The sequence below is a fragment of the Podarcis tiliguerta genome (assembly GCF_965153285.1).
Source record: "Podarcis tiliguerta genome assembly, chromosome: 4".
Taxonomy (NCBI): domain Eukaryota; kingdom Metazoa; phylum Chordata; class Lepidosauria; order Squamata; family Lacertidae; genus Podarcis; species Podarcis tiliguerta.
This window is the reverse complement of record NC_139537.1, coordinates 40,481,499-40,501,610: the sequence shown is the minus strand read 5'-3', so window position 1 is coordinate 40,501,610 and position 20,112 is coordinate 40,481,499. Positions and strand designations below refer to the sequence as shown.

General features: G+C 41.7%; 1 protein-coding gene across 3 annotated transcripts in view; it reads left to right on the top strand.

Moving 5' to 3' along the window:
• The window catches only part of HTR1F (5-hydroxytryptamine receptor 1F), a 98,306-nt gene extending 79,139 nt beyond the window's left edge, over nucleotides 1-19,167 (top strand). For all 3 annotated transcript variants that reach the window (XM_083439280.1, XM_083439282.1, XM_083439281.1), the window contains exons 2-3: nucleotides 11,927-12,077; nucleotides 15,989-19,167. In XM_083439280.1, coding sequence (XP_083295406.1) covers nucleotides 16,026-17,147 — 1,122 coding nt within the window. In that variant the 5' untranslated portion in view covers nucleotides 11,927-12,077; nucleotides 15,989-16,025 and the 3' untranslated portion in view covers nucleotides 17,148-19,167. The remainder of the gene's footprint in view (nucleotides 1-11,926; nucleotides 12,078-15,988) is intronic.
• Nucleotides 19,168-20,112: the final 945 nt, after the last annotated feature.

Here is a 20,112-nt window from a genome sequence, read left to right as displayed (position 1 = left end):
ATATGAGTTTAGAACAAGGGATGAGGGTGGTGTTGTCGTCTAAACCACAGAGTCTACGGCTTGCCGATCAAAATGTCGGCAGTTTGAATCCCCGTGACGGGGTTTGCTCCCGTTGCTCAGTCCCTGGTTCTGCCCACCTAACAGTTCAAAAGCACATCAAAGTGTAAGTAGATAAATAGGTACCACTCTGGTGGGAAGGTAAACGGCGTTTCCGTGCACTGCTCTGGTTCGCCAGAAGCAGCTTAGTCATGCTGGCCACATGACCTGGAAGCTGTACGCCGGCTCCCTCGGCCAACAAAGCGAGATGAGCGCCGCAACCCCAGAGTCGTTCGCGACTGGACCTAATGGTCAGGGGTCCCTTTACCTTTACCTATATGAGTTTAGAGATACAGTGGTACCTCGGTTTAAGTACTTAATTCATTCTGGAGGTCCATTCTTAACCTGAAACTGTTCTTAACCTGAAGCACCACTTTAGCTAATGGGGCCTCCTACTGCTGCCGTGCCGCCAGAGCACGATTTCTGTTCTCATCCTGAAGCAAAGTTCTTAACCTGAAGTACTATTTCTGGGTTAGCAGAGTCTGTAACCTGAAGCGTATGTAACCTGAAGCGTATGTAACCCAAGGTACCACTGTAGTCATTTCAGAGAAAAATTGACTCTTTTGACACTGTAGCCCAGGAGTTGCTATCCTGCCATCCTCCAGACATTGTTGGACGACAATTCCCATCATCCTGACCACTTACCATGTTGGTTAGGGCTGATGGGTTCACGCCCAAATGCATCTCGGGAACCACAAGTTAGCCGCCCACCATGACCGCACCTTAGTCCTTCACATCATCTTGGCTTCTCTCATCCTCTTCCTTTGGAACAAGCTCAGAAAGACCTTTTAAGGGAAGGTTAGCTCCTTGAGGATCCTTGGAAAGCTTTTGAAATGTGTTTCTGCTTAATACAATTACCACTATTGTGTCTTTTGTAAATATTCTATGCTCTCATACCGTATCTGCTTATTATTATCATTATGATATTTTAAAGAAAACTATATGCTTATTAAAAAAAATCCTCATAAGTAATTTTATTTATATTTAATGCTTGTACAATACACATCAGGACCCGTTCAAGAAACAGGTTACATTCTTTGTGGGTAATCCCACACATTCAGTAGCAATTGGTGGGGAGCACAGTGTTGCTCACCTGTCTTCCAAGCATTAGATTGGGTCTGCCATTGTCTCTGCCTTGCCCCCCTTTCTCTGCCTTGCCCCTTTCTGGAACTGGCAGCAACACTCAGTGTCCAGAAGGCAAGAAAGCAAAGCCACCACTGACTGCTACTGCGCACATTCTGTTTAACACAAGCGCTCCAGAGTTTGCTTAGCTCCCGGGGTGTGATAATTTCCCTGTTAGATGCATAGGATGACGTCAAAGTGTGGGAGAGGCGCATGTTGGATTTTCTGCCTCAGATGCCAAAATAACTGGGTTGTCCATGTGTACTGTGTACCTTGATTTGGGAAAGGGGCGCATGTCATTTAGTGCTAGCAAAATGCCTACACACCATACACACTGCAGACTTGTAGACAATATTAGAAATGGTAATCATGGTGTATGCAGCAGTAATTCCACCCACTTCAGGGGCGGGGGGAGGAATGCAAAGCATGAGACTCATAACCACTGGCTGTGATCTTTTTCATCTTAATGGCTTTGTCATCCAACCTTGAAGTTTACTGTGGTTCTTTTAATACCTTTTCCCGTTCTCCCTGATGCATGCAGTGGTCACTGTGTTCTTCGTAATCATTAACGTATCATAAGGCTGTAACTATGCTACACCTCCCCCATATGTTATACTTAGCTATCAATGTATTCCACATTAAAGAACAGTAATGAAAGTGGATAATGATCGACAAAAGTGGGAGGGCACAGTCAGCTTAAGCTCTATCACATCCTGTAAGCCGGGCAGGGTGTTGTTTCCCAGTACAGCAGGAATTGCCTTCGATGTCTCCAATGACCTGTGAAATACATAAAACTGATTTATAGAAGAAGCATCTGCTTTATCTGATAAGCCCTACACGCCAGCCTACTTGCTTTTTTAAAACCTGAGTGAGAGGGTTCGGTGTAGTCTTGCCTCATCCTGCTTTTCCTGTAGTTGCTTCCTATGGATATTAAAGATTTTTAAAGAACAGAATGGTATCTCACAAGGTTCAGATCATAAAGTGGCACCTGCGAGGTGGAAAGTGGCATCTGCAAAGTTGCCTCCAGGTTTTGGGGGCCGTTTTGGCAAGATCACCACCAGGGCCACCATCCCTCAATGAGTCCATTGCTGCCACCGCTGCCGCCTCCTCTTAGCTATCACTTCATTGCTTGCCAGGCAGAGATGCAGTGAGCAACTGGCTCACCAGGTGGGGCAGAGCTGCTACACTAACTCCGTATCCCACCAAAGAGCAGACTTTTTTGTGATGAGGAAAGTGATGGTGAAATGCAGTGGAAAGTATAGGTTGGCTCTTGCTTGACACAGCACTGTATAATCTCCCTGCAAAAAAAAAAAAATATCAGTATTTATTTGTTTATTTATTTAAAAGCCTTTCTAAACCACTTAATATCTCAAATTCTTTCCATATACAGAAATACAACATAAAAATGATAGAATAGTATTGTATAAGGTAAAGGTAAAGGGACCCCTGACCATTAAGTCCAGTCGTGACCAACTCTGGGGTTGCCAGCAGGCATGTGGCCAGCATGACTAAGCCGCTTCTGGTGAACCAGAGCAGTGCACAGAAACGCTGTTTACCTTTCCGCCTATTTATCTACTTGCACTTTGATGTGATTTTGAACTGCTAGGTTGGCAGGAGCAGGGCCCGAGCAACGGGAGATCACCCCATTGCGGGGATTCAAACCGCCGACCTTCTGATCGGCAAGTCCTAGGCTCTGTGGTTTAACCCACAGTGCCACCCGTGTATAGTATTGTATAAAAACAGCAATTTAGCAATTAATAGAATGATCAAAAATAGTCAACACTGTCTAATCTCCGCAGAAATTCTGTGCAAATAAATATGTATGAATGTTCATTAACCAAGATGCCTGAAAGCAACCTTTGAAAAGAAGAGTGAGATGTTAACTGTTTCCTTATGGAAACTGATGACTAGTTCATGTCATTATTTACAGTGGCCTCAGATACACATTTTGAGATTGTTGGTGGGTGGGTGTGGGGGCACATAATTGAATCATGCACAGAGAAGTTTTTAAGTATGGGGGGGATTATTCATCACCACCCCTCTAAGACCTTTAGAAACAAGTGGAACTGCTCAAGAGTGTTTTTGATGCCACCTGCAATGTGAAACACTACTCAAAAGTTCTGATATGATCAGAAAAGGGGGCAATTCTTACAGCCAATTGCACTTAACATATTTTGTATGTTAGAATTGTGACCTATCTAACTTGGACCTGAGACTAGGAAAGAAAATAAATATAAATTGTATGTATCGTGAAGGATATTGTGCAAAAAGGCATCATATTAGTCTTTGATTGAAATTAATTGTTCCACAGAAGTATCAAAGTAAGAATTATAGACATGTCACCTTTTGTCAAATGATACATTGAAACTTAGGCGATAAAGTGAAATTAACTGTCTCACTCTTCCTCAAGATGAAATAAATTCATTATCAGGTATAGCAGAAGAAAAATGATGTGAATAAACAAGTTGAGTGGTTTCACTATTTCCCTTCGTCACTTCAGAAGTCTGAAAAATCAGGCAATAAATATCACTGAATTTCTGAAGTTGGCACGGTGGCTAATTGTAATAACACGTTTGACACAAAATGATAGCAGAATAAATGTTTCTGGAAATGAGGGTGCTTTAGTAATTCAGACAACACATCTGATCTTCACATGGAACAGCAAGCCCATTAATTTTATCTTTTTCAGCTGTATCTTCTAATAAAGTGAATCATTACCCAGACCTCTAGGGCTCAATTATTCCACTTCTTAGGCAGAGGAGGAGGAGGTGTCATCCGTATTACGCTGCCCATGGTTATTACGCCTTTACTGCAGTGTTTTCAAGGACACCAGGCAAAAGGTGGTGGCTCTCCCTATGCAACAGGCTAAGTCAAGATTTCCCAAGGAGTTTCAAGAGTTGGTTTCAAAAGCATTTGTACTACTCAGTTTGTACCAGTGAACAGAACAACCCATGTGACTGCCCTAACAATACAATCTCTGGCAAAGACCAGGGTAGCCACTTATGCGTGCCAGCTCCAAGGGGCCAAGGCAGTTTTGGGGGTCTCTATTTATTTATTTTTATTCTTTTGAGGGAGCTGGTCTCCCTTAATGTTCAGAGGGCATTTGGCTCTGCCGCCTGGCTCCTCACAATGTCACACGCATGACATCAGGACGTCACTTTGACCCCCCTCAATCATCTTGAGAAGTTGGCACCTCTGTGCCCCTCCCCAGAAAGAGGAAACACATCACCAAAAAATAAGGCAAAAGAGGACAAATTTCAATAAAACCTGCATACACTAATTTACTATGTAAGTATAAAAACAATGCATCTCACTATTGTGTGGTAGGCTGTTCCCATGTGAAAGGTGTGCCTGTTGAGGCTCTAGTAGTTGATGGGCAACTTCAAGGCCCCTGCTCTTCCTCCTTATGGCTTTTTATCTTTAGAATGGATTCAGATCAGGCAGCCCTTTCAATAGAGGACTCCTTCAAATAGATGGCTGTGCGCTGTAAGCAAGGATGGAAGGCCAGCCTCATGTAGACCACTGCAGCAAAGGCAAAACTAATTTAGTTAACCACTTTCACAACAGAGAATGCATATGAAATAATGGGGAGAGTTGAGCAGCCATTTCTGTTTGCTGTACAGAACCCAGGAGTACAGCCTATAATGAGTGGTGAACTAAATCAGCTGTAACGTTGTTATTGGAAGGAGGGTCTGCAGAGGACTGTAAAGAATGACCACTGACATGAATTCAGGAAAGGACAATGGAATGGATAAGCCAACTGCTAGGCAACTAAGAACTTGTGGCTCGCCAGAAGAGGACAAAGCTCAAAAGCTGGAAACCATCATTTTAAAACACTACAAAAATATGGTGGGGGAAGGGAACAGGAATGGGCAAGAGGCACTTTGAAAGTCTGAACCTTTCAGACAAGACCATAATACTGATTGAAAGGGATATAACATATACTGTAAGAGCATAGGGTAAAGGTAAAGGTACCCCTGACCGTTAGGTCCAATCTCAGAAAACTCTGGGGTTATGGTGCTCATCTCACTCTATAGGCCGAGGGAGCCAGCGTTTGTCCACAGACAGCTTCTGGGTCATGTGGCCAGCATGACTAAGCCGCTTCTGGCGAACCAGAGCAGCACATGGAAACGCCATTTACCTTCCCGCTGCAGCGTTACCTATGTATCTACCTGCACTTTGACGTGCTTTCAAACTGCTAGGTGGGCAGGAGCAGGGACCGAACAATGGGAACTCACCCCGTCGCAGGGATTCAAACCCCCGACTTTCTGATCAGCAAGCCCTAGGCTCTGTGGTTTAGACCACAGCGCCACCCACATCCCTAGGAGCATAGTGTACATAATGACAAATAGTGATTGTAGCAAGGCTCTCAGACTTTCTTCCCTCACATTTTTGCCCTTATCAACATCTTAAGTACACCCAGGCAAGCTATTCATTGGTCTAGAATCATTTCCCCATCCTTACTTCATACTGTGCTTTAAAGGCAGACAGTGTAAGCAGTCAACAACCTGGCCCTCTGAAGAGGGTTACGATATTGCAGTGGAGTGCCTACCTGTTGCACAGACACCCAATGCATCCACAGTCCCTGAGAGAGTCCTCCCAGTTGCACGGGTGTTGCAGAATTACTGCTGTGAAGAGTCATGCTCTAACCCCAGATTCCAGTATCTATATATATTTTTCCCAATCCACTTACATGACCTTACTGTGCCACTGATGTCTTCTGGCCTCACTGCTTACAGAGGAATCACACAAAAGGCATCTCCTTTTGAAATATATGGGCAGAGATCTTGGGGGGTTGGGGAACTGAGAGCAAACACAGCTGAAGCACACCCAGCTGTCCGATTTAGGCTGAAGTCCTCTACACACTTACATGGGAGTTAAGTACTCAGTGGGACTCTCTTCTGAGTCAACACACTTAGGACTTCTCTATTAGAATAACGGATTCTCTGTTACAATTCGCTTTTTAAAGAGAAGCTTCCTCCTCCACACAAAATAAGTGCAGTCTTCATAGGAGAGAGCTATGCCAGACATTTAGGTGATGACACGGTAAATACAAAGTGGAAGAAAGGAACATGACATGATCTGAAAGATGCTGAGAACGTAATGCAATCAAAATTCAAGCAGGTGTTTCCACCCTTACAACAAGATCGTACCTGCAGCTGACAAGGTCAGAAGCATCACGGCACACACAGCATTTTTTAAAAAAATAAGTAGAACTGTGATCTGCATTGCAGGAATATGAGTCCCTTCCAACTGTACAGTTCTATGATTCTGTGAACATGTAGCTTGGGAGTAAATTACATTGAATTCAGGTGGGGACATAGCTCAAGAGTGGAGCACATCATGTTTAGCATAGACCAAGTCCTAAGACTCAGCTATACAGCTGCAAATAAAATGTTTTAAGTGTGTTGTAAAGTGTGTTATACAAATGTGGCACTAGATGGCAATGGTGAGCTATGGCAAATTCAATATATTTTTCTTTATTTTTTAATAATATTTTTTATTGGTTTTCAATTACAATACTCCAATAAAAGCCTCATTATGTCAATAACAAATTATAATATAATTAGTAATGCCAATCTTTCAAATGCCAAATTATACTATTTATGTGCCCCCCACACACACATGCTAGAGTTAATGGTTTGATGATTTACATAATTTCTATTTTCCATAATCTTATTATGTTTATTATATTTATTATTATGTTTAGGGAAGTTTTTAATCTGTGATATTTTAGTGTATTTTTGGTTTCTATGGAAGCCGCCTAGAGTGGCTGGGGAAACCCAGCCAGATGGGCGGGGTACAAATAATAAATTATTATTATTATTATTATTATTATTATTATTATTATTAGTTTCAATTACCCACTAGTCAGAAAAACAAACCCTTATACCACAGCTGCAATTCTAACGACTTCCATTCACATTAACACATTAAATTATTTATAATACTACAGGTGAACCATTCAAAGTATGTTTTTATTCTTCTTATTCTGTCCATAGTGTTTCTTCCTGTCTTTGTACTGTATACTGTCTATCTTTTGTCTGTTGTTGCTGTTCTCCATCATACCTTGGGCGGAGCTGGTTTTCCATTGTTGTTTCTTAAGTTCTCCATTGCTCCTAAATTCAATATATTTTTAATATGTGTCTAGATTCCACCCCAGATTCAGTTTTGGAGACCTCCTCCTAGCTTCCAAGACAGTCCTGAACAAAATGTATCATCAGTGCTCTGATTCAGTATACTACTCATAGACAGTAGTAGTAGAAGCAGCAGAAAAATTTTAGGATACATCCCTACCACATTGGGCCAGTGAGATAGTTTTCTAGGTAAGGCTGTTGATTATTTTTGGCGACAGGCTTGCCGTGAAGGGTAAATCAAGTTAACAAGGTGAGAACTCAAGATAATAATGTGACAGTGAACTTGGTTTACCCTTCACTGTAAATCTGTTAGCGGCCATTAAAATCACCGAGAAACTTCTCACTCGGGACTACAGCTCAATATTTAGATCAGTCCAAAGTTGCCTCACCTATATCTGCCATTCTTGTCAAACCAGTCTATGCACCTGATTTCATTGGTCGGGAGGAGGGGGTCTAAAGGCCCACCAGGTTCACTTTCCCTCCCCCTAAGTCTCCACCATATTCATTCACAGACTGAAAGCCCAGGTAGCACGATGTCTTAGAGTGCCAGTCAAAGGTGCAAATCCCATTCTGTCATAAAGACTGTGGGGTGACTTTGGGCTAATAACTCTCAGACTAACAATTCAGGGTTGGTATGGGGATAAATGGGGAGGGGGACAGCACTTTGTATGCCTCACTTCAGTCCTGAGGGACAGGCAGGGCATAAAATGTAGCTGGAAAATAGCAGCGTTGAGCTTCTAGAATTTTACCTTTGTAAATGCATCCATTCTATAATAGATCACACAGACTTTAAGCAGCAATTCATTTTGCAGGAGAAAAGCAATATTCATTTTCATGCCTCTCCCTGCCCCCCAATGTATCTTCTGGTTGGAAGGCAATGCTCGTTTTTTGAACTCCATGAGAAAATAATCAAATTGATGATGCATCCCTTATTTTGCACTGAGAATTCTTCACATAGGAGCTGTATTTATTTTTTTTACCACAGTCTACAGAGAGAAATAAAAAGCACAGACACAATCCACAGTAAATTGTTACAATCTTGCCTTGACCGAGTGCTTACAAATGAAGAAAGATTCTTTCAGTTTTGCATAATTTGTTGCACAATAATTGGCAATTCAAAACATTCTCTGGAGTTGCTATGAATAATTGTTAAAAATTGTATATTATTATTTATTGAATTTAAAGCTCTACTTTTTCTCTAGGATTGTGTAGCACTTTCAGTATGGTTCTGAGTTCTCTTTTCCATGTCTCAGTCCCATTTAAAATTGAATTAATTATCTTAGACAAGTAGATTGGCTTGAACCGGTGAAACTATAATTAAAAGTAGTCCTTCATTATTAATTCTGAACAATCAGTTGACATTTTGAAGTCAGTCACCCTTGTGTAAGCGTTATGTCAAATGTCACAAGGTTGTCAAAAGTTATTATGCAAGAGAAAGAAGCTTTTGTGACAGTCAGTTATTTTCATATCAGGAATGACAATTAGTGCAGCAGGTTGAAAAAGGCCTTGTTTGGTAATCAAAATGCCTGAAATTCGAGAGTTGGCGTTATCTAAGAGTGAGCGTTTGTCAAGGTTCATCTGAAGATAAACACAGACTCTCCCCTCAGTCTACATTTAAATAACTATTTTTAGCACCCTCTTGCTTTCTTGAATGTTTTAAGGAGTATTTTGAGGAGGGAAATGTCATATGAATAAAATGGCTTGGCTTAATGGCTCTCAACTAGTAGTTACTGGGGACCAACAACAGGAGGGAACTCTCGCCCTGGTGTCCTCTTGCAGGCTTCCCAATCTGGTTGGTTGTTGTGGTAAAAAGGATGCTGAACTAGATGTTCCAACAAAATGATTCATTACGCTTCCCAGTTAAAGAAAGAAAGAAAAGATTGGCCTTAGACCTGACTATGCAAAGCATAAAATGATGCTCAAAATAATATGCCATGGGGCACAAATTTGCACTCTATGTACTTGTAAAACACAGCAAGGAGGAGGATCAGGACAAAACTTGAATTGGTTGGCTCTGCCTGTCACTGGCTCTAGCTCCACCAGCTGTTGGGCTTCCTGCCTTCCACCTTACTAGTCATAATGGACATCAGATACCGCTAACCCATTCTAATGAACATACATGGGGAGGAGTCTGCCATTACAGCGAAGCTCCCTCATAACAGAAGAGTGAGTGGAAGAATAGTCACAATCAAAACATTGATCCTGTCAGCTGGGGCCAATGAGAGTTGGAGTCCAACAACATCTGAAGGGCCACAGGTTCCCCATCTCTGACACAGACCAAGGAATCAGCAGGGTGTGTGGACCCAAAGCATGAGGAATGGAATTATCTTGGTTCACTTTTGATCCTTTTCTTTATCCCGCATTCTTATACCTAATCCGAACTGATCTAGAATAGCTAGAGTAATTTCACATACCGATGCACACATCTCAGTCAGAATATTGAGACTACACAAGCTTTAAACAATAGAGCTTGGAAACAGAGTTAACAAATATGTGCTGACATATCCTTTTAACCTAAATAACAAAAGTTTGTGCTCTTGCTAATCAGCAATTGATGGTTTGGGTGTATTGATAGAATTAATGCTTTTAAAATGCCTATAGGAAGACAGCAAACTATACCCCAGAATAAGAGTAAGCCAAGAGAAATATATTGAGCCATTTAAAAATGAAGTTAGGGATAAACAAAAAGTACGAAACAATTATGAAAAAAGCATCGTCTGTGATCATTTTTAAAAGTTGGTCCTATTACTTTAGAAGACATATGTGATCATATAATCAATCTGAGTGCCTCATAATGCTGAGACAAGAAAAGGTGGATGGGACTGACTTGAAATGTTAATTTTTGGCATTGTCTCAAAACAGCAAGTATAAACAAGAAACCTTCAGTTTTTTATTTTGTACAGAATATCATCTGCAGGCAAACACCTGCATGCCACCATTTGCTTCTGATTCAGTGAAACACTTATGAGAGCAGCTTTATTTCAGTAAAACTATCCTGGGGAGAAAACAGCACAAATAAAATGTCTTTCAGTCGATGCAGTTTGCTCATTCTGAAGTGGAAAATGCAGGGATTCACAGAGTCTGCATTTTTTTATATGCCACTTGCTAAATTACTGTCAAAAAAGTAAAGGAGTTCAATTTTCTGCCACTTGAATTGCTTAAACTGCCTTATTTTTCAAAAGTTCAGACAGAAACATTTTTTTTCTTTCTCACATTTGTAAAGCACAAAAGAAAAAGCTGAAGGGATCTTAGACACAGATCTCTCCCCTCCACTCCCTCCCCACCAGACTCCATTACATTCTTCTGAGTATTATAGCACAGCTTCCTCTTGACATCCAGCTGCACACAGAAAGCAAGAGCCCATCCACAGTAGTATTGTGGCAGACAGAAGTCCAGGACCCCATCCTACAGAATGGGCAAGAGGACTCTTAAACCCAGCAGGGCTTGCTTATCCCATTTTGAAGTAAGTGAAGTAATACACATCACCATGTAAATTCAGGTCATCCAGTAAAGTCAATTAAGTCCAGAGCTGGATTTTTTTTATAAAAAAAACACATATACAAGTGCAAGGAGAATTCCCCGCCCTAGTCCTCATGGATTCCCACCAATAACCCCAAAATCACACACACACCGGTCCTGCCCTTTTGATTCTGCTTAGCCCCTGTTTGCATTTGAGGAAAACAAGATGCAAATTTAGATGCTGTTTGGATTTTCCTCTAGAGTAGACCCTGTGATTTAGAATTAGTTACCAGCAAAATCTCTGGTTATGCAACCAATATGGTTTAATTAGGCCTGTTACTTTAAGGAAATTCAAGGCTTTAGGCTCTTTTGTGCAGAATATGGTGGGCAGGAGGGAAGGCTTTGAAGCCCTGATAAGCCAAATCAGAATCATTCCTCAGTTTCTGAGCATGCCCACATATGTTTCTTTGGAGAGCCAGCTATTAAGCTGCAGAGCCACAGTCTGCTAAAAAATTAGACAGCTCCCTTGCCTCTCCGAACAAGTAGCTTCCTCACCCCTTTTTATTAATATTGATTTGACCAGTGGGGGAACTTTTGGGGGGAGTGCTGAGCAGCGTTGTTGGAAAAAAGCTAGTCACTATTTTATTTTATTTTTAAGTTATGTTATTTATATTGCATTTTGTGAATGGAGCATTGAGGGAGAGGCCAGGAATGCCCAGGTCTCCTTTTTTAAACATGGGAGAGTGCAGCCCAGAGAACTTTTTTAAAAAATCTCCTTTAGATCCAAGATGTGTGCAGCCCCAAGACAACATTGGCAAAAAAGGGGCACTCTGCACATGTTCATGCCTTCTATTTCCTCAGCCTGGTTGGTCCTCAGGCTTCAGCACACTATTGCTTGCATATTGGCAATAGTCTCTTCTTCTAACCCTCCAGACTAGCCCACCAGAAGGTAGAGTTTTGATCTGGAGCCGTAATTTAAAATTCATTTGCCATAGACTCTTTGTATGGTATTGCTGTTGCCTAAAATGATGTGGTGCACCAAGAAAAATATGAGGAGACCCAGGGTACTTTGAGATGTTGTCCTAATAACTCTTTTCTCCTTTTTGTTACAGAATGGCAAATAAGAGGCAATTACAACCCTTCCAAAATATGGACATGGACATGGAGAAAACTCAAAGCAAACCCTCACCTTAAGATTGGAACTGGATCGTATTGCATAGACTTTTTTGACGTGTATCTTGATGTATGGAGCTTCAGGAAAAGGTTTGATCTGTAACCATTATTTGGTGAAGCTGTGTTTGTCAGTCTTTGTGAGAGTAACTTGATCGTTATCTCCCTGAAAGTGTGGTCGTTCCTTCCACTTGCAGAGAGCAGGAAGCAGGGCCCTGTGGGTGGGCAAGGGTAGGCTGAGCAGCACTGTTGGAAAAAGCTAGTCACTCTTTTATTTTATGTTTTAGTTATGTTAGTTATATTGCATTTGGTGAATAGTGCACTGAGGAGGGTAGAAAACAGTGGTAAGATAGTGAGAGCAGATGACAGGAAGTGGCAGATAGAAATAAGAAACAGGTCTAGCCTAAAGATGAATGATAATATAATAATAATAATAATAATAATAATAATAATAATAATAATAATAATTTATTATTTGTACCCCGCCCATCTGGCTGGGTTTCCCCAGCCACTCTGGGCGGCTTCCAACAAAGATGAAAAATACACTAAAATGTCACATATTAAAAACTTCCCTGAACAGGGCTGCCTTCAGATGTCTTCTGAATGTCAGGTAGTTGTTTATCGCTTTGACATCTGGTGGGAGGGCGTTCCACAGGGCGGGCGCCACTACTGAGAAGGCCCTCTGTCTGGTTCCCTGTACCTTGGCCTCTTGCAGTGAGGGAACCGCCAGAAGGCCCTCAGAGCTGGACCTCAACTTCAGTTTCTTATTTTTTTCAGTCTTAAGTTGACTTTGCCACATTCCCGCATCAGTTGGCAATATTATTCTCTTTTTTCCTTCTCATGAAAATTCACCAGCACTTTTAAGTATTCGGTTTTACTTAATGTGCACCTTTCCCCCCAAGCAGCTTCCCAGTTTTTACACTAATATATGTGCACTCTCAGTGTGGCAGGAGCCTTCAGAATCCTGCCTCTGAACAGAGCAGCCTGATTTGCACCTAAACATTTTATGGATCAGCAAATCGAGAGGGGAAATAAATGCCCCAAAGAGCTCCTTAGACACACTGCACATCACACGTTGCCAAAAGCATACAGATCACTCTGTGCGTGCAGCCACTTCAAAAAGTGCCTGGAGACTCTGAACGCTGACACTGAATTGCCAATGGACTCCTAAGATTTGTTTACCCAGTTTGAGAGCTATCCAGAACTATTAACTGAAATGAGATGGGATTACGCCCACAGTCTCTGTGAACCCAAGTACGGTGCTTGTTTATCACAACACTTGACTGGCTGGCCAAGTCAGGCTGTGGGGTTACAGCTTTTCTCTCTTTGTCCCCCCCCCCCCCATATTCTTAGTAGATTGACATATGTTTGGTTGATAACTGCATGCGGCTTTATAGTTATTTTTGGTGCATATACCCAGAAGGCTATCGCTGGCACAGTTCTGCAAAGCTACGAGGGTAAATATTCCAGCGAGATGCAGTTCAGTTGTGTGATCTAAATTAGTTTCATTGTGCTTATCTACAGATGAGGTTGCCCTTTAGCTGATACAAATCCAAGAAACTGCAGTACAGCTCCACAGATCTAGTTTATGAAAGAAGAAAGAACTATGCATGTTATTGGAAGGCTTTTGTATTAAATCTCAAAGTTTCCCAAATAATGCTTAAATCAGGCTAGATCCTGATCTGCCCCATCCCTTGTGGGCCATGATTGACAGATGGCCAGCGCACTGGTTCTGTATGGAGGCAGCTCAGCGAGCAAAGCCCAGGGGGGAAAAATATGTCAAATTTTCCTTGAATATTTGTAAAAAGTCAAAATATTGCAAAAAGAGATAGATACAGAGTAGTTCTCACTGCATAAATTGCCCACCTTACAATATTTTTCCAACTGTCTAGTGTGGGATCTGTAGGTCACCTGGCATTTTTACCTCATCATCACCACAGCAAGAGGCAGTAGCACACAGAGCTATGGACATAAAGCTCCTTTCATATTTAACTGGGAGGGAAACCACAGCAGTCCTTCAATCTGCAAAACAATAGCATTGACAGAGCAAAGTGAGATGATTAGAAAACATTAAGAAGATAAAAAGGAGTCCTGTTAGATTAGAACACAGGTCCATCACCTGGTCCACCTTGTATCTGATGAGTAGCCAGGCATTTCCCTCTGAAGGCAAACCCCTCACCCTGTTACTCATCTTCAGTATCTGCTTTCAGAGTGATCTTGCCTCTGAGCACAGAGGTCCAATTTCGCTGTCATCGGTAATTCCTGCTGATAAACCTCCCCCCCCCCCCCACACACACACAAATATGTCGAAATCCATTTTTCAGTAAAAGCACATCCAGGTAGGTATATTCCTTTTTAAAAAAATAAATAAATCATAGCATTTTTGTAGAGCAAACTGAATGAAGCATTGCTTAAGCGAAAGCAGCCAAATGTTTAGCTGAATCAATTAATGAGCACATTTCACATGTCAAAAAGCTGTGCTGTGTGAACAATCTCCTGTGCATTAACACTTTTTTGCGAAAGATGAAAAACACACCAAGTGAAAGTAGTCAGTGATGCAAGCACTAATTCCACTATTTTCTTGGTTATTTGCTGGTTATCTTCCCCCTGCTCCCTTAACTTAAAAAGGGATTCTACCATGTGGTTGTTGTTGTTTTAATTAGCATCAGTGCAATTAGAAAGCGTAGCAGTTTCTATACCTTTTGTTTGGACTTGTTTTTCCAAAGGACCGAGTTCAAAGAAAGAAAACCTGCTTCTGAAAAGCTGGAAGAACAGAACAGAAGAAAGTAATTATTTATAGGGTGACCCGGGGTTTTCTCATTACTGACTCTTTCTTAAAAAAGAAAGAAGCAACAACAGCCTTGAACTCTTCCTAGTCTATATTTGTGGGGGGGAAGAATAGGACAGAAATGACTAGACATGCTTTCCACCTTGCTAGTGCAGAAAATCTACCATGTCATGCTTCACTTCTGATTGATCCAATCTCTTCTAGTGTAGGCAGATATGCTTCCGTTGTCCACAGAAAAAGATACTTTTCAAAGCATATATTTTTTGAAGTGCCAGCTACAGAGCTCAAATCTTTTATATTACTAACTCAGGTACATTACTTTTATATATAATCCAATACTGTAGTCGTTACTTTTCCCTGCTATAAAATGGTGGCTACTAGAGTAGTGAGGTATCGTTTGTCAAGGATGCGGGGAAATGGAGCTCTGTGAGGGACAAACTGCAGATTCCTTTTGTGGTGGGGTTGCTTTAAATGTGTACTGCACATGTAGCACAAAAATACAGTTTTTCTCAGTCTTGAACCATTTGTGGTCACCTCAGTATGCTGCTATCAATCTAGATGTCATCCAAAAGGATTGGTATGATTGGCTGAAATCCTCCCTTTGATTAGGTTATCCATGTCTTTTCATCCTTGCACACGCCCCAAATAAATGAAGAAGGAAGTGGTGACTGCAGTAAGGATTTAGGAAGCCATATGGGATTGGTTAGGGACGCGGGTGGCGCTGTGGGTTAAACCACAGAGCCTAGGACTTGCCAATCAGAAGGTCGGCGGTTCGAATCCCCACGACAGAGTGAGCTCCCGTTGCTCAGTCACTGCTCCTGCCAACCTAGCAGTTCGAAAGCACATCAAAGTGCAAGTAGATAAATAGGTACCGCTCCGGCAGGAAGGTAAAGGGCATTTCTGTGTCCTGCTCTGGTTCGCCAGAAGCGGCTTAGTCATGCTGGCCAGCTGTACACCGGATCCCTCGGCCAATAAAGCGAGATGAGCGCCACAACCCCAGAGTCAGTCATGACTGGACCTAATGGTCAGGGGTCCCTTTACCTTTATGGGATTGGTTATTCCAATCAATTTCCTCATTTCTACAACTAGGACAAAAACATGTGGCATGGAAAATACTACAGGGAAAAGTAAGGGAGAATATTGAAATCTGTTGTGTATTGTGAGATTTCTGGGATATCAAGTTGCTGTTTCCTAAACTGTTTTTACTTCTCTACAGGTCTATTTGTTAGATAAAAATCGCCTGGAAGGCAATCATGGATTTCCTGAACTTTACTGAACAAAATTATACATTGGAACAAAATGACACATCAGAAAAACTACTTAAGAAAGTAACACCCAAGATTCTGGTTTCTCTTACACTTTCTGTGCTAGCAGTGATGACAACTATCATCAACTCTCTAGTGATGACTGCCATAATTGTGACCCGAAAGCTCCACCACCCTGCCAATTATTTAATTTGCTCCTTGGCAGTCACTGATTTTCTGGTTGCCATCCTAGTCATGCCCTTCAGCATCGTCTACATTGTCAAAGAGACCTGGATCATGGGCCAGGTGATGTGCGACCTTTGGCTCAGCGTTGACATTACCTGCTGCACCTGTTCCATCTTGCACCTCTCAGCCATCGCTTTGGATCGCTACCGAGCAATCACAGATGCTGTGGAGTATGCCAGGAAGCGAACCCCTAAGCGGGCAGGCATCATGATTGCCGTCATGTGGGTCATTTCTGTCTTCATTTCAATGCCGCCATTGTTTTGGCGGCACCAGGCTGCCAGCAGGGATGACGAGTGCATCATTAAGCACGACCATATCGTTTTTACCATCTACTCCACGTTTGGAGCCTTTTATATCCCGCTGGCGTTGATTCTGATCCTTTACTACAAAATATACAAGGCAGCTAAGACTTTTCACAGGAGGAGCGTGAGTCGTGTTCTCAAAGAGGAGGCGAATGGACAGGGTCTCCTGGAAGGAACTGAGAAAAGCTGCCAGCCAGCTTCCTCAGCATCATGCACAAAAGGGAAAGCATCTAACCGTTCAGGAGATTTGGACAGAATGCATATCTCCCTGCGAAGCCCCAATTCTGAGTCCAAGAATGAAAAGGGATGGAAGAGACAACGGATTTCTACCACAAGAGAGAGAAAGGCAGCAACTACCCTTGGCTTAATTTTGGGTGCCTTTGTGATCTGCTGGCTCCCCTTCTTTGTGAAGGAGGTGGTTGTCAATACCTGTGAAAGATGCCAGATTTCAGAAGAAATGAATAATTTTCTGACATGGTTGGGATATATTAATTCTCTTGTTAACCCCCTGATTTACACAATCTTTAACGAAGATTTCAAGAAGGCATTCCAGAAACTTATCCAATGCAAGACCTCTCTGTGAAAAGAAAAAGTACTCTGTGGCTGACTGGTTATTTTTGTGGGGGGAATGGATTCGCAGTTCTGCTCATGGTAGAATTGTGCCACACTGTGTGGAGATTTCATTAGAATCTAGAGGGTTCCGGTGGGCATCCAAAAAATTTCAGGGATATGGTAGGCTGCAAAAAGAGCTCCAGCACCGATAGGTACCATGATAGGTACCAATCCTAGAAGTCTAAGCCCTAGAAGTCTCAGTATGAGAGAACCAAGCTGGATTTGGGAGATGTTAGATGGAAATCTGGGCACATGCAGAGAGAGAGTGAAATCCAGGTCCACCAAACTTTTTCTGGAGTACATCTCTAATATTTACATATACATGATTTCTAATAACACTAGCTCTGTTCAAGAAAAGCATTGAAACACCTACATATTGACTATCTCTGTTTTGTATCATTACCATCTCACAGTGAATGTTGTCCACACACTAAGATGTAACCTTTCGTCATATTTATTGGAAAGAAGCTAACTACATGCATAGACCTATTCAGATAGGAACACTTAACTTTTAAGTGAATTGATCATCACATTGTATACTTGGGGCTCATCCAAAAAGTAGCTTTGTGTGCTCCTGATTGCATCCTGTAACATGCAGCTGGGAGTACAGGAAGCATCCCAAGGAAAGGTCAGCGTCACTTGAAACTAAGATGATGCACAAGTCTTTTCCAATGCAGTTACTCACTAATCTAGTGACTCCTTTGGATATTAAAACCTGAAGCTGTTTTACAAAACAAATTCATCTTTCATCTATTAAAAATGGAAGGATTTAGCTTATAAAATACATAATGAAAATGGAAAACAGACTTTTTAATTCAGGGTTCGACCATTCCACTTCCATACGTGTCAGCAATTGAAGTGAAGCTTCTCTCATTAAGGAAGTGGGTTCTCTGAGTTATGTAAGAAACCATTCAGCCTGGATTATCTCCATTTAAGTGATGTATTGAACCCAACTCATAACATGATTTCTTCCCTCTAAGGTACCACTGAACTTCCAAGACTTATGCTGGTTGTTCCCCTTACCACAAGGACTCCAGGGACATGGTCATTTCACATGTTCTCCCTCTCCCAGGGCAGATTCTCATAATGAAGCCAAAACAGTGGCATGTTGTATCTTGGGTTTGATGGGCTTTCAGTGTGTACCAAAGAGGTCAAATCAGCGCTGCACTACTCAGCTTGTCATAGGCTGACTGAAATATGACCTTGCGATGCCAGAGTATTACCATTATTCTTTAAATAATTATACTCTCCATTTCTAAACTGAGTCTGCCATCCTGCATATTTATTTAAAATAGCAACCAGACATTCCAGAAAGAAGCAAAACAGCAGATAAAGCAAGGGTACAGTGATAAATTCCCAAAAGTGTTGGCTAAAATTCAACAGAAAAGGAACCAACAAAATAACGATACAACGGACAGAGAGGGACTTGCCTCAAAGTAAAGAAAATAAATAAGCATAGGATTCAACCACAAAAATCTGAAAATATTAACAAAATACAACACAGTAATGGCACTCCCTAAGGCAGGCATTGAATTAAATAAACCATTAAGAATTCTGTTGGAATAAAAAGCTTCAAAAGGCATATAAAGGTCAGACTGTGACAAGTTTCTTCAAGGAAAACACTTCATAAGCATTTACTGCAACTTTGACTGGAAGTTCACCACAACCCCCTAGAAACTACATCAACTCACATATGCATACAAAATGATCTGGCCCACAGAATTAATTGTCTAAAGCAGCTTTGAAAGATGGCAAGACTATCTTCAGACAGAACCCTTTGAATTATTTCCCCAAGACATAAAATGCTTTGCAGAGCCTGTTTCACAAACTAGAAGCAAAGGCCATTTGAGAACCTTCTAGTAAGGGCCAAAGTTGAATGCTCTGCTCAATGAGAAGTTTTTTTCATTGTCTTGTTAGTCTGTGACATTTTCCTATTTGAGGTGAATTATCAATTATTTATTTCTTTATTTTTATTCATAAAACTTAACTGCTACGAACAGAGACTAAACCTTTGATGGCTGCAGTCGGGGTATCACTCCCGGGGTATCTTCATAAATGCATGGAGTGCTCTGGATAAATGCAATTGGCAAGTAGCTGAGGACCCACCGGTCCTACATTTTGCAGCACACCCAGGATCCTATAAGTAAAGGGGTTAAAGAGGATCAGGCCAGGAGATCTGGAAAATAGAAAATCTGGGGTTAAGCCCCATTGTCCAACCCATAAAAACACTCCTGATTGCAAGGCACTACACTCTTGTGCATCAGTTCTAACTGCTGCATTATTTTTGAGAAACTACCAGGAAAGACACTCTGCATTTTTTAATAAGCTCCGCAACAACCTTATTGAGCTGTTTTAAATTTCTCATGAGTTGGAGGAATAACTTTTGCAGCGGAGATCCTGCTGTACACATGTAGGCTACTGTGTGATTTAGAACCCTGGAAAATCAGGAAGAGCAATGGGAACAAGATAACACATTAGTTCTTGCTCTTCATCATCATGTGGGAGATTTAGGAACACCTGAATAAGCATTCTAGGTACATGCCAACCTGGAAAGTATGGATATCCCACACACCATTTCTCTCTCCTGCACACATCCATCTATGCTGCTTCATTCCTTCATTCCTGGACAGGTATCATTGGGCCTACTGAGGTCTGGAGGCTTGTCCATGCTTATGTACCTTTTGCCCTGTGCTTTTCAGGCACAACTCTCTGATTTAAAGCTCTGTGAGCACTCTTTTTGCACCCCAGTGCTTTCCCTGTGAAAACCCACTCTTTAAAGCTGAAGACCAACCAATGTCCGTTCAGGTTTTCAATGGATTGCCACTTGCTCCGATTTGGTGGCAAAGAGCAGGTTTCCTCAGGGAAAGCTCCAGGGAAATAAAAGAGTGGTTGCACACGTAACTTTAAAGTGTGGATCTGTACTTGGAAAGCATAAG